The sequence below is a fragment of the Myxocyprinus asiaticus genome, chromosome 5 (genome assembly GCF_019703515.2).
Source record: "Myxocyprinus asiaticus isolate MX2 ecotype Aquarium Trade chromosome 5, UBuf_Myxa_2, whole genome shotgun sequence".
Classification (NCBI taxonomy): Eukaryota; Metazoa; Chordata; class Actinopteri; order Cypriniformes; family Catostomidae; genus Myxocyprinus; species Myxocyprinus asiaticus.
The window spans coordinates 25,535,792-25,558,753 of NC_059348.1; the positions used below are offsets into that span (position 1 = coordinate 25,535,792).

Genomic DNA, 22,962 nt, shown 5'->3' on the forward strand with positions numbered 1-22,962 from the left:
TCTGAGAGAAGATCAGAATATCGTCGAGATAAATGAAAACAAAACGAACGACCATGTTTTGAAGCACTTCATTCACGAGCCCCTGGAAGACGGCGGGGGAGTTGACCAATCCGAAATGCATGACTAAATTCAGAGTGCCCCCTATGGATGTTAAATGCCGTCTTCCACTCATCCCCTTTCCTAATACAGACCAGATGGTAAGCATTCCGTAAGTTCAACTTCGTAAAGATGGCTCGCCAGTAACCCCCTTGCTACCGATGAGTGGGGTCTTTTAACGGACATGCAGCTGAGATGTGGCCAGACCGACCGCAAGTGAAACACAAGCCCTTGAGGAGCCAACGCTGCCTCTCTCTACGTGAAACTGGGAGCCTGCCCACCTACATGGGTTCAGGAGAAGGATGAGGGTCAGGAGAGGCGAGAGAAAGAGTAGCTTGAGGGTGAGCCTCAGCGGTCCAAACGGATGAGTGGTGGCATCGCTGATGTTCTCGGCGTTGAGCCAGGCGCTAATCGACTCGAATGGCTAAGTCCACCAAGTCATCAAATCGAGGGGGCAAATCCAGTGAATAAATTTCATCCTGGATGGAGTCAGATAATCCCTGCAAAAAGCGGTCCCACATAGCATGGTCATTCTAGTCACTGGAGGCAAGCAGCATGCGAAACTCAATCGCGAATTCCACTACTGACCGGTTCCCCTGGGAAAGTACAGACAAAATTCTCTCTGCCTCCTGGCCCTGAGTGGTGTGATCGAAAACCCAGTGGAGCTCAGTTGAAAACACCTCAGGACGAGCAGCAGGCATGACAGTTGTCCCACATCGGAGTTCCCCATTCTCCAGCCTTCCGGGAAAGGACCATGATAACACATGCAATCTTCATGGTGTCAGACGTAAAGGTAGAGGGCTGCATGGAGAAGAGTGAGCAGCATAAGAGAAAAGCCATTACAGATCCCTCACCCTAGTATGGAGCTGGGGGAAGGATTCGCACACTGGATCTGCTCATTGAGGCGTGTGAAACTGTCGAGGGGGGGGGGGGGGTAAACCCTGTGCTGGACTAGGATCAGGAGGGAGGCAGAGTTGCTGAACCAGTGTAGTAAGCTCCGCGAGCTGCAAGGCCATCATTTCCATGGCGTGGTTCTAAGCAGAAATCTGCTCTTGATGTCGACCAAGCAGAGCCACTTGCTGAGTCAAAGCAGAGCGAACAGCAGTCTCCTCCGCTGGGTCCATAGCTGGCTGTTTTATTCTGATACGCTGGGAGAAAGACAGGACCCAAATGCAGAGGTAAAGCTCACAAGTCTATAATCGGACAGTCAACACTGGCGCTTCAGCGCCAGCTCAGTCGAGCTCAATAAAGAAGCCATTGGGGCGAGGATAGTGTGTTCGTCAGTGTGTAGTGCTGTGGAGGTCCGGACAATCTGTTGAAGGGTGTTGTGGTGCGAAGCAGAGCCCAGAACATGTCTCCCTACACGCGGGTTGAATCCAAGGAATCCTCCTCGAGCGCGATCACCAGGCAACGGCGATCTGATGGGCAAACACCACTCGGAGACAAAGCAACCAACAGAACAGAACTTCACACTAAACAAGAGAACAACATTAAGGTACAGCAAACAATAAACCAGCAAACATACAGGCAACACACAAGGGATAAAGTAAGGTGTGCAATCAGAGGAAGACAGGTGGAGTGCGTGAGAAACCCATTACTGAAATCTACGCCTCCCCGGGAGTGATCAGCATTCCCATGGAAATGCAGATTACGCTCACCGACTCTACCTGTGAAACATGATGGAGAGAGAAAAACAAACAGAATGAACCGGCAAACGCCAGAGCCATGACACTAAATAGAAAGAACTGTGGTGAGTTCTCCAAGATGCTTGGAACAACCTTGCCAACAACCTTGAAAAACATGCAAGTATACCAAAGACATTTGCTGCTGCGTGGTCACACCATTTTTTTTTTTGGTCCCTAAAAATATGACTTGGGTCCCTCCATCAGTGCAAGTGTATACATTTAAAGGTGCACTTAGTATTTTTTCCTCGTTAAAAAAGTTTTAATCAAAGAAATGAGTTGTAATTTTGAAACAATTATTAAATCATGACCACTCAAATGAGGAAAAGACACAAGTCAAATCAGTAACCTTATAAAAGCTGTTTTATTCTACATGGAGAGGGTCCCCTCAAGGGGGCTGCCATGTTGGGATCACATGACCAGCCGAATACTACTTGCTTAATTGCAATAACCACCTTGTTTTTGGACACTTTCACTTATGGAATAAACGTGATAAAAGTGATGCTACATTCACGCTGCTAGGTGTGAGTGGAAGTCCAAGAGGGCATAAACAGAAAAACTACTTTTTAGCTTGTTTTATCACCCTCCAGGCAAAAAATTTCAAAAGAATAAAAAGGAAGAACAAACCTTTAACCCTAAGTGTTATCAAAAATAACAGTGATGCATGCCTCAGCAAGCACAACAAAATTATTGATATGCTGTGACCATTATGACTGCCTGTTTATATAAAATCTTGAGACCACAGCAGGGTCTCTCACAGGATGTCCTGTAGCCACACAAGGAAACACCTTTGCCTTCCTCTGACTATTGTTAGGTCCCATATTCAACCCTAATTTGGTGAAAAGTTGTTTTTGTGTAAGGGAACTCAAAACAGAGCTTGTGATACTGATATTTATATTGTGATATGTAAGGGATAACGTAAGGGAAAACAAACCCTGAAAGGGTGATCAGGTCCCTGATGTACTTACCAATTTTTTTTTATAAATGGACATGAAATATTGATTTAAGTTTAAAATATTTTATTATGTAAGAAGAAAGAGAAAGTAAAGTGATACAAGAGACACGAAACTAGCACAGCTATGTAGAAAATTGACTGCCAGAACAAATGGTCAATTACACAATTTAGTGATTAATAAACAAAAATATTTGATGGCAGAATGACCAATCAGAATCAAGTATACCAGAGAGCCATTTAAAGTATAATTTAAGCACTGTGTCACAGATGGCCCGATCTGTTAAAACTCAGTATCCACTTACTGTACAGTAGGATTAATATCCACAACTCTGTGGTGACTTCTTGATGTCTGTTCATATGGTGGTGTGCTGCAATTTTGTTGTAGACTGATTCATTGTTATGACATTATGACCACCCAGTGATTCAACTCTTTTACTGTTCCTTCTTGTGGATGTTTTGTGTCACCTGTATCATTACAACTAATCCTGCCATGGTGCTCATGGTGCTGCCATGACTCCAACCTTCCCACATCCCATTGTGACTCCTTCTATCTGTCTGCAGGTGCTAGCTAACCTGGTAATGGAGGAGTTACTGCCCTCTCTGCAGACAGAGCTGTTGCCCAAACTAAAGGGAAAGAAGCGGGAGAGGAAGAGGGTGTGGTTTGCGGTCAGTGAGATCAGCCTGCTCCACACTTCTATTCTTAGACTTCTACAACGTCTCAAGCTGTGCACTTATGTTTTGACACGCTATGTATTGAATGTCAAGCAATCTAAAGTCAAGATTAGATGAAAGCTGAAGTGTATTTTTAATCCCACTTTATAATACTTAGCCTTTTGTAGGTAGATTTGCCAAAAATGTGTAAACATTGTGGTTATGTGGTGCTATTGAACTTTACTCTGACCAGTATGGCTCAACCAGTGGTCTGCATTTGGGGCAGGACTATCTGTCTTTCTGGAAGACGGGGATAGTGTTTGTTGAAACTACTGGAGTTGAAATTACACACATCAGCTTTATCTTTGGCTTTTTTAAGGTTTGATCTTCTGGCCTTTTCACTATTGTCTTCTTCCTTTGCAAGTCAAAGTTTTGTACAATGAAACTTAATTCCCCCTTCATGGCCTGTAAGATTTGGAAGAGGCTACAACTTGTATAAAGGGACTTTTTGCCATTAGGAAAAATGTAGACAGGGGCAGCTCTGTGTTCATGAAGGGGGTTTATGGCGACAATTTTTAGAATGTGAATGTGTTGAAGGTTATGTTTTTTCTTTCTGTTTTTCCATATGCTTAGACAGTGGAAGCAACGTATGAGCTTGTGCAGGAACAGCTGCTAGAGGGACTAGAGAGTTTGAAAAATGAGTGCAGAGACACCACCAAACAGCAAGAGGCACTCATACGCTCAGACATGGACCAGATCATCAACTCACAAACATTTCTGGAAACTAAACTGCAAGGTATGGACAGACTGTAATGTGTCCATTAAGAGTTTCAATTCTAGATGTAATATTGTATATAAATGAATTTCCAAATGTATGTTCGGGAGGAGTTTGTTCATCTAGGCCTGCCAATCATAACCCAACAGTGGCATGCACAGACCTCAGCAGGGACAGGGGCGAAAGGATAAAAAAAAAGGGCACTGATTTATTATTTTTTAATTTTTTTTAAAGGGTAGCACTTATATATACTTATTATTAGCTTTTTGAGTATTTAAGCATTGTTTTCTTATTATAATTTTAATATAAACATAATTTTTTCCCCCATTATTTCCTCTTTCACAAATATTCTGTTATATTCCTAACAAAAAGCACAATATTTTACCCTTTTTTTACCCCAGACATGGTCTGTGACAATTCCATGTTTCTGACAGGTGTCATAGTAAAACCATGGTATTTTTTTAAAGTATCTTGGAGTACTATGACAGTATTCATATTTCTATCACTGAAAATGATGTGACTGCTCCCATTATAATTAATCAATCTGTCTACACTGCAGGTGTGCCATGTGATAACGGAAATGGGGTAGCAATCGAGTATTAATCTGTTGATGAACTTACAACACAATACATAGAGTGGGCATTTTAACCGATCTGTCTTGGTCTGCATTTATTGTTCTGCATTGGTGTGTCTGCGTCGTTCTGTGAGTACACAGCCAAAATGCCTACTCTATGTTTCATAAATAAACAAAAGCAATGCAAGCAATGTAATTTCTGGATTCAAAAGTATTTATTAAATTATTGTAGCATCAAAAATGAGTTCAAAGTATGTAAACATGTTTAGTTACATATTATTTATTATTCATGTTGCCTGCATTGCAGGCAGAAAATAAATGAGGAAATTACTGTATGCTTGCTCTTGAGTCGCTTAAATAATAATACATAAACATGTTTTGGCACACTTTTGATGTTCTGTGCTGAAAAATAAATAATCAAAATAATTAATAACTACTCGCCTCTGGTGGGCCTGGGGAGCTCAGCGAGTGAAGACATTGAGTACCACCACTGGAGTTCGCGAGTTGGAATCCAGGGCGGGCTGAGTGACTCCAGCCAGGTCCTCTAAGCAACCAAATTGGCCCGGTTGCTAGGGAGGGTAGAGTCACATGGGGTAACCTCCTCGTGGTCGCTATAATGTGGTTCGCTCTCGGTGGGGTGTGTGGTGAGTTGTGCGTGACATCAACACATTCTTTTAGGCGTGGATGCCGCAGAGAATAGCGTGAAGCCTCCACATGTGCTATGTCTCCACGGTAATGCGCTCAACAAGCCACGTGATAATATGCGCGGATTGACATCTCAGATGCAGAGACAACTGAGATTCGTTATCCAACACCCGGATTGAGGCGAGTCACTACGCCACCACAAAGACTTAGAGTGCATTGGAAATTGGGCATTCTAAATTGGGGAGAAAAAGGGGAGAAAATAAAAAATAAATAAAATAAAACTACTTGCCTCCATAACACAAAATTGGTATCATATTAAAAACTTTTCAATGCATACAGGCAATATAACCAAATCTTACCAGGTGCTTTTTAATTTGCTGACAAATTAGAAGTGTTCCATTTCCATAACTTATGAAATATGATTATTTACTCTATACAAACTGTCAAACATATGGTCAAATCACATTCTTTCACTCACATATTAAATTAATATCAAGTAATGGCCTGGAGAAAAAAAGCTTTTTGAGTATATTTGCTGCATGAAACACAAACAGAATAAAAAAAACAGCTGATGCTCCATGATGCCACTTCGATGCTCCAGGGCAAATTCAAAATGACATTTTTGTTCCCTCAAAGGGCACTGCTGCGGGAGGGGATGCCACTCGAAAGCTCGTTCTGAACGAAAGTGAGAAAATGAATGGGCCCTTCCACAAGATGAAGGGCATATTTATACAGTAATTCCATGTTCTCTTCAGAGTACACACTTCAAGAGCTCTGCACTTTGGAGTGAGTAGGGCATAGTGAGGATAATTTGTGATTAGAATCCTCCCCCGATCTGCTGTAGCATGCGCTGTTAAAGGCACCTCCACTTAATTTTCTTTAATACGCCTGCGATTTACAAAGAAACCTCATAAGAACACATTATTAATGTTATTGTGAGATTATTATGATATTTTAATTTTGTTTTAACTATTTTAATTTAATTATTTAAATTTCTCATTTTTTTCTGGATGACCAGAAGGGCACATTTAGATTTGTGAATGAAAGGGGCAGGGGCTCGTGCCCCTGCTGCCCCCGTTCTGAGCACGTCACAATAACCCAACATACTGTGTGTATGGCAGACCAAAGACAAGTCAAGCTTTTTTTTAAACAGTCTTTCACAGTGTTGGGTAGATTACTTCTAACATTTAATGCATTACTGCTTAAAAATTATACAACAAAAATGTTAATCAGTAATGTAATCTTTTAGATTACACTTATAAATGAATCTAATCTGACTACTTTGGATTACTTATTCCATGTTTTGATTAATCTAATCATTCATTTAAAATGTATTAAGTACCAATTAACCCTCCTTTCATTAAACATTTGTAAACATAAAATCAAACAGCAAGTCAAATTTAAAATACTCAATGAGAAGTATAAATCTTCATGTTGTAGTGTTCCTTTTAACCTATATGTTTGTGTTTTAAGCTTTGGTATCAGAGCCAGCCATAAAATACAGTTCAGAGAGTGTGGCCCCATACCTTGCCTCTATCCTGGAGGAGCTGATGGGTCCAGTCAGCGCAGGCTTCCAAGCTGTGAGGTTGCTGTTGGAAGATGAGCTGACCAGAGTCTGCAAGGATTTCCCTCAGGGGGGAGTAACAGAGGATCTTAAGACAGTAAGCGAGTGCAGTACATCTAGGAATAAATGCTAGTGCTTTTTTTCTGGTGCAAGTGAATATTTATCTACTGATTTCAAAATTTCCTAGCCAAGACTATTGCACAACGCTTGAGGGAAATAAGGTCAACTTTTCCTTAGAGTGGAAATACTGAACCACAGAGCTGATGTTTTTAAGATCATGTTGGAATAACGGTCATCTGAACTCATAAACACACTCAGACTCTCAGTTCCCTTGAGTTCTTATGATTCTTATGACTCATGACTGCCCTTGTACTCTAAGGCTCTGAAGCAGGTGGGCCGTGACCATATGGAGGACTGTTACCAGCATGTGAGCGTCTTGAAGGAGCAGCTCCAGGAACTACGCAACCGCTTCAAGTTTTCCAACTCAATACAAGTCGTTCAATGCACCCAGAGTCAAATGCAGCAGGTGGGCCTCAGTAGGACTGCCACCCGCAGCTCAGAGTAACTCAATGCTCTTTGTTGAGCATTTTTAGACTTGGTGGGGCTTTTAGAGGTGCTATTTTCATGCTTTAAAACAGCTCATCCCTTATGAAAATTTGTAGTGAACTCATTGTAACCACTAATTGTACCATGGTTTTTACTACAGTAACCATTTTTTAACTATGGTATTTGTAGTAAAACCACATTAGCCAGAAAATGTACCATGGATTTACTACAGTAACCATATTTAAACAAAGATATTTGCTGTAAAACCATAATAATTATACAGAAAAACAAAACACCATGGTAAAACATATCATGCTGCCAACAAAACATTTTACTGTAGTAACAATATGGTTAATTTATGGCACATGTACCATGGTTTAAAAATAATTAAAAAATCATGGTTACTGCTGTTTTACTTCAGTTTGGTTAATTTTCATAAGGGTCTGACTCAACTTTAATTGCATAAATAGTCAATTCTTGTAGTGTTACATAAAATTACTCTTTGAACTATATTACTAAAGGTTTTTTCAGGTAATGGAAATTACTCCTGGAAATACAAGGTTGCTGTTTCATTCTATGCGCCACCAAAAATTAAGTAAAAATGAAGAGCTTTGTCTCATAAACTGTCATAAACATTGGTTCCCTCTATAGGTCAACATGTAGATCTTAACAAGAGAATTTGTATGAACGGCAGCATGCTTGTTTGTTCCTTTTCTGCATGTTTTAGCTGATGGAGAATGCAGTGTACACTTTTGAGATGCTACTTCAGTCTACCTTAAAGGATAAACCTGATAAACAGGCCTCAGTCATGGAGAAAGCCAAGCTACGCGTCCTCAAGGTCGGCTTTGCCTGCATGTACAAAGTGTATACTTGAGCAATACAGCAGGATGTAATCTTGACAATAGAAAAAATCTAATAAATGTCACATAAGCATAATGGTAACTTTCCCTTTAGCAATTTGACTATGACAGCAGCACAGTGAGAAAGAAGATATTCCAGGAGGCCCTAGTGGACATCACATTGCCTGCCATCAGGAGAAACCTGGCCCCTGGCTGCAAAACTGTACGCACCACTCATCTGTTAGAGATTGATTGTTTAGTAGATGGGGGAGTTTTGTGAATCATGCCTTGAAAAATGTATATGTTTCCCGGGTTCAATACAAGTTAAGCTCAATCGACAGAAATCGTGGTTACAGTAAGGCATTTGAAATGGAAGTGAATGGGTTAAGTGCAGTTTCAAAAGTATAGCCACAAGATATAGGGTACAACGGGGCTAAAGGCACCCCTTAAGAAAAAATTATTTGATTTGATTATTGATGGAGCAACATCATTTGTGTGAAAATATAGAAGAATAATAGAAGGTTGTTTTGAGTAAAATTCAGTAAATAAAGGTGGTGAGGGAGCCTTTTACCCCACACTTGGGGTAAAAGTCTCCCTCACTTGGGGTAAAAGTCCCCTAGGGGGTTTAAAGTGATATCATGTAGATACCAGGGCAATAGTTACAGTTGAAGTCAGAAGTTTACATACACCTTAGCCAAATACATTTCAACTCAGTTTTTCACAATTCCTGACATCATAGAAAACATTCCCTGTCTTAGGTCAGTTAGGATCACTACTTTATTTTAAGAATGTGAAATATCAGAATAATAGTAGAGAGAATTATTTATTTCAGCTTTTATTTCTTTCATCACATTCCCAGTGGGTCAGAAGTTTACAAACACTTTGTTAGTATTTGGTAGCATTGCCTTTAAATTGTTTAACTTGGGTCAAACGTTTTGGGTAGCCTTCCACAAGCTTCTCACAATAAGTTGCTGGAATTTTGGCCCATTCCTCCAGACAGAACTGGTGTAACTGAGTCAGGTTTGTAGACCTCCTTGCTCACACACATTTTTTCACTTCTGCCCACAAATTTTCTATTGGATTGAGGTCAGGGCTTTGTGATGGCCACTCCAATACCTTGAGTTTGTTGTCCTTAAGCCATTTTGCCAAAACTTTGGAGGTGTGCTTGGGGTCATTGTCCATTTGGAAGACCCATTTGCGACTGAGCTTTGACTTCATGGCTGATGTCTTGATGTTGCTTCAATATATCCACATAATTTTCCTTCCTCATGATGTATTCTATTTTGTGAAGTGCACCAGTCCCTCCTGCAGCAAAGCACCCCCACAACATGATGCTGCCACCCCCATGCTTCATGGTTGGGATGGTGTTCTTCGGCTTGTAAGCCTCACCCTTTTTCCTCCAAACATAACGATGGTCATTATGGCCAAGCAGTTCAATTTTTGTTTCATTAGACCAGAGGACATTTCTCCAAAAAGTAAGATCTTTGTTCCCATGTGCACTTGCAAACTGTAGTCTGGCTTTTTTATGGCGGTTTTGGAGCAGTGGCTTCTTCCTTGCTGAGCAGCCTTTCAGGTTATGTCGATATAGGACTCATTTTACTGTGGATATAGATACTTGTCTGCCTGTTTCCTCCAGCATCTTCACAAGGTCCTTTGCTGTTGTTCTGGGATTGATTTGCACTTTTCGCACCAAAATACGTTCATCTCTAGGAGACAGAATGTGTCTCCTTCCTAAGCGGTATGATGGCTGCATGGCCCCATGGTGTTTATACTTGCGTACTATTGTTTGTACAGATGAACTTGGTACCTTCAGGCATTTGGAAATTGCTCCCAAGGATGAACCAGACTTGTGGAGGTCCACAATTTTTTTTTCTGAGGTCTTTGCTGATTTCTTTTGATTTTCCCATGATGTCAAGCAAAGGGGCACTGAGTTTGAAAGTAGGCCTTAAAATACATCCACAGGTACACCTCCAATTCAGTACATATTGTGTCAGAAGCTAATTGGCTAATTGTCTAAAGGCTTGATATCATTTTCTGGAATTTTCCAAGCTGCTTAAAGGCACAGTTAACTTAGTGTATGTAAACTTCTGTAAACAATTGTTGGAAAAATTACTTGTGTTATGCACAATGTAGATGTCTTAAACGACTTGCCAAAACTATAGTTTTCTAATATGAAATCTGTGGAGTGGTTAAAAGATGAGTTTTAATGACTTCAACCTAAGTGTATGTATACTTTTGACTTCAACTGTATAGGGCACAATTTGCCAACTAATGCAAATAATTTTGAGAGAGCAAGATGCTTTTTTGAGTAACAAATTAAGATGATGCTTACTCAAAATAACTAAAAAGTCAACAATTTTCTATTAATTTCAAACACATTTGGCATTTTATAACATCTCAAGTATTCTATAAACAAACTAATCTCTATTATGATTGGATGAGTCAATGTGAGCCCACTTTGAACATTTTTCATAACAAATCTATTCCCCCCCACTTAAGAAAACAATGTGTTTAATAAGTGCCTTTAGCCCCTGCCCCAAATACTATCCTTTCAGTTATTGAAAAATGTTTGACTTAATGACCTTAAACAAAATTCAAAAGAAATGTGTTAATTTCAGGGATTTTCATTAGCTACATACATTTGCAACATTTAAAAACATAATAAAAATGAGATCAAATTGCCTCAAAATCAAACTTTAGACATTACACGCAATGACCTCATGGAACAAGAACATTTTGCAGTGCATAGTGACAAACAGGTGTTTAGGAAAGTACTTTGGTAGATTTTGTTGTCATTTAGTGTTTTGGGAGAAAATAAAATTATCCCACGGAGCGTTTAGCCCTGTTGTACCCTAAACATCATGTTTTAAGATGATTTCAGTGTGATACAATTGCTTACTAACCTTATCTGTGTAAAGTTATATAAATTTTACAACTTCATAGTCATGACGACGTAACGCTGGTAAACACTGTAATCCCGTGACTTTAAAAGTGTAAAAGTGATTTTCTCACACTAAAATCATGCTAATTTGTAAAATGTTTACATATTGGGGGCAGTGGTGGCTCAGCAGTTAAGGCTCTGGGTTACTGATCAGAAGGTCAGGGGTTCAAGCCCCAGCACTGCCAAGATGCCACTGTTGGGCCCTTGAGCAAGGCCCTTGACCCTATCTGCTCCAGGGTCACCATATCATGGCTGACCCTGCACTCTGACCACAGCTTAGCTGGGATATGTGAAAAAAAAAAAGAATTTTACTGTATATGTGTGAACATATAATGTGTGATAAATAAATACAATTAAAATAATTACTGTGGCTATACATTTGAAACATTGTTTTTTAACATTTAAGGACTGGCACAATTTACTTCCACTGTAAGTATCTTAATGGTAACCATACTGTACTGTTACTTTTTTTTAAAAATGCTGTCAGGTTGATTAATTTATATTATATATATATATATACTTAATAAAACCAGTTAATTTATATGCCATCATACTACTCAAACAGTTATGGCTAGTATTTATTAAATTAGGGATAGTTTTTCAGAATTGTTGACTGAAAAAATGTTCTCTTTTTGCAGGAGCTTCAGAATTATGAACAGTTCATCTTTGCTGATTACACAAACTTTGTTCAAGTGGAGAATGTTTATGAGAACATATTACTCAACATTCTGAACAATGAAGTCAACAAAGGTAAACTGTATTAGCTGCTTTACTTGATTGTCTGCAGAACTGAGAGTTGCTGTTTATGCATTGTAAAAAGTGGTAACCTGCAATTGTTACCTACCTGATCTAACACTTAAAATGTGTTTTGTTGGTGTAACCCAGTGTTATTATAGTTAACGAAAACTAAAACGAAAACTAACAAATAATTTTTAACTGAAATAAAAACTGAAATTATTGGAAAAATCTGAAACTAAACTAAAATACTTTTTCATAACTCCAAAACAAACTAAAATAAAATAAAAATGATTCATTTTAGTTTTAGTTATACTAAGGTGAATATGGGCAAAGTGGGACACTTTTGGAAATGTTACTTTTCTTGACACTTTGAATTATGATCTAAAAGACACATAACCTAAGATTACACCTTCTACCTCTGTCAAAAGCAAAAATGAAGAAATATTCAATACTGGGATGGAGAACCTTTGAAGACCCTCTTTTGACCAAATCCCAGATTTTTTAAGCTGTACTGGTAAAGTGGAACAGAGGAAAAAATATTCTCTAGAAAATATCTACATATATTTGGAATACATTTTTATATTTTCATATACACTTTCACATCATAACATTAAGTTAGCTTATACTTTTTTATAACCTTAACAAGATTTACCTCAAATTACCATTGCTTTTCCCAACAGTTGTCATAAAACACATCCCAAAGTAAATAAATTGATAAATCATCAATTTAAAACCTCAAAAAGATAAAGGGTTAGTTGACCCTAAAATAAAAATTATCTCATCATTTATTCAACCTCATGCCATCCCAGATGTGTATGACTTTCTTTCTTCTGCTGAACACAAACAAAGATTTTTAGAAGAATGTTTCAGCTCTGTAGGTCCATACAATGCAAGTGAACAGGGTCCAAAACTCTGATGCTCCAAAAAGCACACAAATGCAGCATAAATGTTATCCATAAGTGGTTGAATCAACATCTTCTGAAGTGATCTAATCTGTTTTGGGTGAGAACAGACCAAAATGTTAATCTTTTTTCACTGCACATCTTGCAATTGCAGTCTACAGGACTGATCATGATTTCAAGCTCGATTATTCTTACAAGTAGAGTCCGCAGAGTGCTAGATGGCGCTGGGAAATATAATCAAGCTTGAAATCATGATTGCCAAGGATACAGCTGATGTCAAGATTTACAGTAAAAAAGGACTTAAATATTGATCTGTTTCTCACCCACACCTATCATATCACCCTCTGGTTTAAGTCCTATCTCTCAGGTAGGTCCTTCAAAGTAGCCTGGAGAGGTGAGGTGTCCAAATCACATCAGCTACTTACTGGGGTACTTCAGGGCTCAGTGCTTGGGCCACTTCTCTTCCATATATACACAACATCACTGGGACCCATCATTCAAGCACATGGGTTCTCTTACCACTGCTTCACCGATGACTCTCTCACGGCTGTACTTGTATTTCCAGCCCAACAACACCACAGTGACTGCTCGAATTTCAGCCTGTTTGGCAGACATCTCAGCCTGGATGAAGGAACACCACCTGCAACTTAACCCAGCGAAGACTGAGCTCCTCATCTTTCCAGCCAACCCTGCTGTTGAACACAACATCACCGTTCAGCTGGGTTCAACTACAGTAACGCCTTCCAAAATGGTCAGAAATATAGGGGTAACCATCGATAACAAACTAAATTTAACAGATCACATCTCAAAGACTGCAAGATCTTGTAGATTTACACTCTACAATATCAGGAAGATAAGACCCTTCTTCTCTGAACATGCCACACAACTTCTTGTTCAGTCACTTGTCATAACTATACTGGACTACTGTAATGCTCTTATTGCAGGCCTCCCTGCATGTGCAATTAGACCCCTGCAAATGATCCAGAATGCAGCAGCACATCTGGTCTTTTATGAACCAAAGAGAGTGCATGTTACACCACTCCTTGTCTCTCTCCACTGGCTGCCGGTTGATGCACGTATCAAATTCAAGGCTCTGATGCTGGCATACAGAACAGTCACTGGGTCTGCTCCAGCATACCTAAAATCATTTCTGCAGAGCTACGTTCCCACCAGAAGCCTGTGGTCGGCTAGTGAGCGGTGCCCTGTACCAGCACAAAGAGGCACCAAAAACACTTTCGGTTTCACTGTACCACATTGGTGGAATGACCTTCCCAACTCCATCTGTGAAGCACTCTCTGTCTTCAATTTTTTTTTCCTTAAAAACATCTTTTCCATGAGCACAACCATTCACTCATTAAAAAAAAAAAAAATAATAAAAAAATAAAATAATATATATTCTTGTGCACTCTAATCTGTCTTGGATACTACTATTCTGATGCTAGTGAAACTTTGTAATGCAGCACTTTTCGTACCACTGTCTCAATATGAATCGCTTATGATGTATTATTCCTCTTTTGTAAGTTGCTTTGGATAAAAGCATCTTCCAAATGTAAATGTTAATGTAAATATCACTTCTGAAGAAGTCTTATGGATTACTTTTATGATGCCTTTATGTGCTTTTTGGAACTTCATAGTTTTGGCCCCTATTGACTTGCTTTGTATGGACCTAGAGAGCTGAAATATTCTTCTAAAAATCATCAGTTCAGCAGAAGAAAGAAAGTCATAGACATCTGGGATGGCATGAGGGTGAATAAATGATGAGAGAATTTTCATTTTTGGGTGAACTATCCCTTTGATTTTTTTACTCCCCAAAGATTAGTTTAGTAATGATTTATAATCATTTAAGGAAATACATATGGATACAATGTGGATCAAGCTTAAATGTCCTTTGTCACTTTACCCGTATTCACCCTATATTATGAAATTTGCAACATTTACAATCCACATTAAACATGAAATACCACTAGATAGAGGTAACACAAGACTGCCCTGGGAACTGAAATGATATTAGACTTTTTAAATTACACCAGTAAACACTCAGCTTTGGCAGCCATAAAAAAATACTAAAACTACAACTAAACTGAAACTACAAAACACTGAGAAAACAAAAACTAAACTAAAACTAACAAACTGTGAAAAATAACAAAAAGTAAACTCAATTATTATTATGACAAATTGATTATAAAATAGAAATAACAACTAAATCCAAAACTATAATAACACTGGTGTAACCTAATGTATTCAGGTTGATTGAGTGATGTTAAATAATATTTTTGACTTGAATAAAACCAGTTAATTTAGATGTTACCACATGAAGCACATTTTCTTTACCATTTTCTCAGTGTGACATATGAGTGAGAATACTAATGTTAATATATCATATATCTGTTTGCTGTACAGTGGTGAAGGAGGCAGCCAGCCTGAAGAAGAACAACCTGTTTGCTGACAGTACTGACCTGCACTGTGTTAGTCAGAGCAGCTTAGCTGAAAACCGGATGTCCCCACTTTCTGCCCCATCCAGCCCGCCCAAAGAATTGGCATCTGTGGCTCTCTCTCAACAGGCTGAGCAGAAGACCACTTCTCCATTAGAAGAAACGATCATTGAAGAGACCCATCAGAAACATGATCCTTCAGTCATTCCTGTGGTGAAGATTATAGTATGTTCTCCAGAGCCTTTGGAACCTATATCACAATCAAGTGTTGCTGCAACAGTTCAGCCAGATGTTCCATCAACAATACTTAACAATTCATCTACTGTTCTTGAGGTGACTTCTTCCTCTGATGCCAAAACAGTCACATCTGATACCTCCACTCCCAAACCTGACATCTCAGAGACTAATGCAGTATCAAACACATCTGATGCACCTACAACTAATCTAGATGGTTCCTCAATTAATTCTAAAACCATCTTATCTGCAGAGGATTCATCTTCATCAGGACCAGAGAAACCTTCTGAAGTGCAGGAGGGAGTTGAAGAGGAACCTTCATCTGAGAGTCAGTGTTAAGCCAGTAGTCCTTATTCCTGTTAGTTCTGACTGAGCCATCTATCTCAACTCAGAAGGAAGTGTTACAGAGGCATCTGAACCAGTGACTGTTGATGCTACTCTGTGTGTTAGTGCTGCAACAGATCATTAGAATAGAGAAATCCAACCGGACTCTACCTCAAATATCATTTAATTTCACCCAGATGTATGTGTTAAAGACGCTGACATAGAGACTCCAGAGGAAGCCAGGGCTTCCACTGGGAACACTGTGGATAACAGAGCTTGTGAGGCAGTGCCATCTAGTGTTGAGAATAGAAATTAAGGGCAAGACACCAGCCATGTGGATGTTTCTACTCTTGACTCTGTTCCTGATGTTCCAATGGGGAGCGCTGTTGCTTTAACATCAGATCTGGAGAACCACAGTGACACCGCAACAGGACTGCACTGCTGGGGATGTAGACACAGAGGATACCACTGACAGTGTGAAGGCAATCAGAGATCTCATCACGAAGGTAATCAAGGTAGAGGACACTGTAAGACCTTGCGTTGAAAACTAACAATGTTTGCATTTTAATGCCATAATTTTTTTTTGGAAAACTTCAGTTATATCAGTATTTTATCAATAATCCAATTGTTGACGTCACATGGTTTGGCATGTAATTCTTTTTTAAAAACTCACATAGTAACCAAGTGCCTGTGTAAGCAGGATTTATATAACTTTTCTATTAACAATTAATCTTGTATCATATTGAGAAAAAAAAGACGGCTGTTTATTTGTACTTGCAGTTTGTATTTTTAATCAGTATTATGTCAATGCTTAAATGTAATATTGACACATTTTTCTTTATTTTTTAAACATTATGAGCCCCCCCCCCCCAAAAAAAAAAAAAATTTTTTAGATGGTATACAAATGTTTTTAGGGGACTGATAATTTATTAACGTGTTGTACTGGCCTATGCATACAATTAATTTGTTATAGTTAACAATTCGAATCAGATAATCATATCGTTAGGAAACAATAAAACAATTATGTACCATGTTGATGATTTTCTTCTCAGTTTTGAAAATTGAGATACTATTTGTAGATACTGTATATGTTGCTTGTCATTCATTATCACTGACAGAGTCTCTAAAATAAATTTCCACAAAACAAAGTTCATCAGTGCTTTTTTATTTCTTCTGTTTGCAGTTAAGGACAATTCACATTAATTTGTCAGATTCACAGGATCATTATAGCAGCAAAAGCCAAGATCTTAGGAGGCACCTTTTGAGTCCTGAAATAGAGCTTTCCTGAATTCCATTGAGAATTAAAATTTACTTACATTTACAGTACTGTGTTTTTCAAAAGTAACACTTAAAAATGAATGGACAGGCTACATCTCAATCAGCAACATACAGAAACAAAGTACAAAAGATTACATAAAAGTTAACAGGCAGCATTTAGCACCCTACTTCTTAAAAAGTAGTTTAAGACTCAATGATTCTTACAGCAGTGAATCCTGTATTCCTGATTAAGTAGTCAATTTAATTCATAAATATCTCCTGGGAATAGTGCCTACATATATAATCATTGATAGACACTAGGCATGGAACACAAAGGTTTTGCAATTACACATGAAAAGTAGTGCAACGCAATTTATTTGTACAAATATTGAGCGAATGAGGTTCCATTTTTATAAAGCTGTATATGCAATTAGTCAGTGGTTCATATATTTAAACAGTCTTCTTTGATTAATGTGCACTGGATATAGGGATATTCAATTACTGGCCAAGAGTTCATTATCCCACAAACTCTTATAGGATAAATGTTAGTTGGTTAATTGATTACATTTTAACGGCTGATTATGGCAAATCTGTTTGGAATTCATGTAGTTAATATAAATATGGGAAGAGATTTATTCCAGTTTAGGGAATATACAGGACGTACTACTAAAGTGCACTCCCTAAAACCTTTTTTTTTTTTTTTTTTATAAATTAAGACTATTCTGAAATGAAAATGTAACCTTGTGATCAATCATAAGAAACTTTTCTTTCATTTGAGGCAACTCTGGAGCATGCAGCACAATTCTGCTGTTCTGTGTTTATGTCTGGAATGCGGGTTTAAAGCCCACTGCTATCCCTGAACCACAGAGCTTCTGGTAACAATTTATAATAACTTCCATTAATAAAATAAATAAGCATTTTTACAGTATATAATGCTAACCAATTATTACTTCATGTACATAATAGTTAAAATGTCATGATTTTCATACACAGTAACCCCATTAAGTATTTTGACACTTATTCCACACACAAAAAAAAAGTGGCATTCCACTACATGACAAAATATCAAACCAAGTGGCATTTACAGTATTTTTAAGAGAGATTGCACAAGCACATATTTTCAAGCAAAATTTTTATTTTTTGCAATATCATTCGTTTTATATTTAAAATTATAAAAAAAATGATATACTGCAATTTGTTTGCAAATCCCACTTGGTTTGGCACTGCATTTTGTGATTTAATTTAATTAAATGTATACATTGTTAAGCCTGACGTAGTGTGCAAAAGTGTCCAAATACTTTCTGGGGACACATTCATATTTGAATTTACATGAAGTACTGCTATGTTAAACTTTATATAGTGTTTGTTAATGACTCAGTGAAGTTATTATGAAGCATTACCAAGTATTTTGCACTGAGATGGGCTGGTATGGAGTGCTTGAGTTTGTTTCCCATTCTGGAAGATAAACATTTACTTGTAGCGAGATGAAGATGTAATTAACACAGCGGCTCTATCTGGTGGATCCATACCCGTGGAAGAATGGCTCGTCTGGACGAAAGCCGTAAGCAGTGGCAGGGCATCCATCGGCTCTATTGCTGAGGAAAGAGATTTTAATCATGCGAGTATAAACACTGATGGTCATGTTACCTCTGAGAGTCACTAGATGGCCTTCTACCATCCATTTGATAAGGACAGAGGGTACCAAGTGCATGCAGAAAGATAATTTTGTCTTGACTTAAGTTTTGGTATTCTAAACACACTATACATTTTTATCAGTTTGAGCACAGTGGTCATATTTCATAACCTGACACAAATAACAATTAGGTTAAGGTGACCTGAAAGGTAGAGAATTTAATAAGTAATATCCAACAAGACCTCATCAAGACTGACTCTCATGCATTCAAAATAAAAGACATAAAAAAGTAAAAACTAACAAAACCATTGTTGAAGTATAAAATTAAAACTTAAAAACTGTCTAAAATGTTTACCTGCCGTATAACATATTTTTGCAGCCTTTTAAACACAAAGAGTATGGGGCACATATTTTCCTGTGTATCACTGCCAAATACCAAGACTTTAAGCCTTGAGCTTTGGACGCCAGTGTAAGCCTTACCTCCAATATAAGCCTCCACATGTTTACCAATGCTGACTGAACAGTATTCACTTTTGAGATGCACTGGCTTCTATTAGCTTGAGCTAAACAACATCATAATATATTACAATGACATTTCTCTTGACTATTATTATCAATCAGAACACTACAGTGGCATGCATTACCCATTTCAGCACAAAACTAATAGCTTTAACCAATCAGTACATTTTAGTGAGAAACCCTAATCCCAACATCACTGATCTTTCTGTGGGTAAAATTAAAGCTAATTGTTAGACTAATTACAACCCATCAGTTACAAAAAAAAAAGTACTTTTATGCTAAATATAGGAATTTCATTGCATTTGATGACAAACTATTTAACAAAGCAGCCAACTCATTTCTCATTTTTGTAATTACTTTTAACCAACTGAATTGATCCAAAGATAATTTTTAGTACATTTATGCATTTGGCAGACGCTTTTATCCAAAGCGACTTACAGTGCACTTATTACAGGGACAATCCCCCTGGAACAACCTGGAGTTAAGTGCCTTTCTCAAGGACACAATGGTGATGGCAGTGGGGATTGAACCAGCAACCTTTACCAGTTTTACCAGTTATGTGCTTTAGCCCACTACACCACCACCACTCCCACTAGTAGATGAATATCAGTACAGCTCAACTTCACACAAGTTCATCACATTCGTTGTCGTTTTCATTAGTATACGTATAGTTTTATAATTTACAAACCAAAAACATATTTGGCTAATTGTTTTGCTTGGAAAGTGTGCTTGTGCTTTCTTTGTTTAAAATAAATGCCACTTGGTTTGATATTTTGTTATCTAATGAAATGCCATTCATACATTGTGGATAAAGTGTCCAAATACTTGTTTAGGTCACTGTTTGTGCCCCTGTATGATCACACTGAACCAGAACTAGACTGGGTTAGTGGTGTTAAAGAGAGGATAGATGTGTAACATACTTTTACAGTCATTTAAGATACACATGTCCAGGAAAGTGTTGCAGTTCACGAAACAAATTGCCTCTTGGCTCTCCCTGCCTCGCTCTCCATTCACTGCACCAACAGGTTCAGAACCACAGCCTTTAAATGATAAGCTGTTTGCTTTGCCCCTATGTGCCCACATTACAATGTGTTGTTTTTAGCCTCGTATGACCTCCAGTTATCAAACACAGCAAGCTCCTCTTAACACCCCCAACACTCACACACTCTCCTGTCTAAAAATATGTCTTTCCTCTATTGGCCTGCCAGATCTGTCAGGATGAATTTAAGTTGCAGGTAAGGGGTATTCATGCTTTGGGGGCTTTCAGCCACCAATAAGTGTTCTGTGCCTTTATTTCTGATTCTGACACCTATATTTTACCTCCGTAAATGGCCTTTCTCTCTATGTGCTCACTAAGTAAGCTCTTCAGCAAGAAATACAAGCTTCCAGAACACAGGATAATCATCTGCAGAAGCAACAGAGAAGCAGTTTTATTGCTGTGAGAATTTATAGCTGAGACTAATCAGTGCTCTTATTTCTAGTTTCAGTTTGGTCTCATCACTTCATCAATTATGAATAATGCCCCCTCTCTATGTCAGCAGAAAATGATACAATTAACTCAGCGACATCTCCATATGAGAAAATCAATGTTGATGTGAATTTATTCTAGTTATAAACTGATATATCAGCTGCTTGGCCAATTAGTTAGTTAACTGTGTCAATTCCAGAATCCACTGATATCCTCATCAATGGATAATAAATCATTTATTTTTTAAATATTGTGAAATTTTAACTGTATATACAGAGTATACACTCATGACTACTTTATTACTGTAGATACACCTACTTATTCATGTGATTATCTAATCAACCAATCCTGTGGCAGCAGTGCACTGCATTAAATCATGCAGATACAGGTCAGGAGCTTCAGTTAATATTCACATCAACCATCAGAATGGGGAAAAAAAATTTGACTGTGGCATGATTGTTGGTGCCAGATGGGCTGGTTTGAGTATTTCTGTAACTGCTGATCTCCTGGAATTTTCATGCACAACAGTCTCTAGAATGTACTCAGAATGGTGCAAAAAAAAAAAAAAAAAACATCCAGTAAGCGGCAGTTCTGCGTACAGAAATGCCTTGTTGATGAGAGAGGTCAATGGAGAATGGCCAGACTGGTTCCAGCTAACAGAAAGGCTCCTCAGATAAACCCTCTGTTCAATTGTAGTGAGCAGAACAGCATCTCAGAATGCACAACATGTCGAACACTAAGGCGGATGGGTTAAACAGCAGAAAGCCACATTGGGTTCCACTTCTGTCAGCCAAGAACAGAAAGCTGAGGCTGCAGTGGACACAGGCTCACCAAAACTGGACAGTTAAAGACTGGAAAAACATAGCCTGGTCTGATGAATCTCGATTTCTGCTAATGTACACAGATGGTAGGCCCACTACAGCCTCAGATTTCTGTTCTTGTCTAACAGAAGTGGAACCCGACGTGGTCTTCTGCCGTTGTAGCCTATCCGCCTCAAGTTTCGACATGTTGTGCATTCTGAGATGCTATTCTGCTCACTACAATTGTACAGAGTGGTTATTGGAGTTACTGTAGCCTTTCTGTCAGCTTGAACCAGTCTGGTCATTCTCCATTGACCTCTCACATCAACAAGGCGTTCCCGTCCACAGAACTAATTTTTTCACAATTCCTGACTTTTAATCTTAGAAAACATTCCCTGTCTTAAAAGAATGATTCATGATTCACAAATCAAACATCACTTCTTTTTTTTTTAACTTTTATGAACAAGATGTCATGATTTACACAGAAGAAAGTCATATGGGTTTGGAACTAACAGAATTTGAATTTTTGGGTGCACTATTCTTTCAAGTGCTCATAGAAGAGCTGTATCTTGGGGCATTTTTTTTTTGCATACCTGTTCAGTCTCTAATATTTTGAATACATTCAGCTTCTGTGATACCTGTATTCTCTCACACCAGTTTAGGATGTGGTATCCTCAGTCTTTTGGTATAAAGCATTTCTTTATGAAACACATCAAGTTTTTGAATCATTTGGAGCATATGGGCCCATAGAAATATTGCGTGAGAACAGCTGTTCAACAGAGTAACTGGCAATATTACACTGTCTCTACACTGTCTGTGGTTCTATGCCTCCCTGCTAGTGGCACTCTTTTTGGCCCAAAAATAAACATACTTTTCAAGTCACATGCAGCCAAATATTTTTTCCACATTCCTCTACAAACACACGCACACACATACAGATGAAATAACATTTCACTACTCCATCCAGTTCAGTCTTCATCTTGGCTCGCTCATGTCCCAGCTGCCAAAGAGACGATCCTTGAGGAAATGGATCCGCTGCTTGTGTTCGATATGCAGCTCTGATAGCGAGTACTTACTCTTGTAGTCTAAACTTGCCCTGATTATATAGACTTGATGAGATAGCTTTCATTGGGCTTGTTTATTATGACTTGTATACTTTGTACGGAGAATGCGCTGCTCGTCGGCCTATTTGTTTTGGCTGGGTGGGGATTTGGGCACTTTGTGGACTGACAGCCAGGCGCTGAGTGCCGCGGGGCTGTCATGTGGGTAAGGATAAGGGCGGGTGTCCAGATGGACGGGTGAGTTCTCTGGCGGCTCTTTGTAAAGTGATACATTTTAAATATACACCAAAGGTTGGGGGGCAACATTAGGGTCCTGGGATGAATGG

At 38.5% G+C, this 22,962-nt stretch overlaps 1 protein-coding gene and 1 pseudogene across 1 annotated transcript in view; one reads left to right on the top strand and one right to left on the bottom strand.

The window, feature by feature from the left end:
- The window catches only part of LOC127441300 (protein Niban 1-like), a 52,312-nt gene extending 35,266 nt beyond the window's left edge, over positions 1-17,046 (top strand). The window contains exons 7-14 of the mRNA XM_051698532.1: positions 3,295-3,399; positions 4,018-4,180; positions 6,852-7,039; positions 7,322-7,468; positions 8,216-8,326; positions 8,443-8,550; positions 11,907-12,018; positions 15,309-17,046. Coding sequence (XP_051554492.1) covers positions 3,295-3,399; positions 4,018-4,180; positions 6,852-7,039; positions 7,322-7,468; positions 8,216-8,326; positions 8,443-8,550; positions 11,907-12,018; positions 15,309-15,913 — 1,539 coding nt within the window. The 3' untranslated portion in view covers positions 15,914-17,046. The remainder of the gene's footprint in view (positions 1-3,294; positions 3,400-4,017; positions 4,181-6,851; positions 7,040-7,321; positions 7,469-8,215; positions 8,327-8,442; positions 8,551-11,906; positions 12,019-15,308) is intronic.
- Positions 17,043-22,962, bottom strand: part of LOC127441152 (kinesin-associated protein 3-like) — a 63,835-nt pseudogene continuing 57,915 nt past the window's right edge.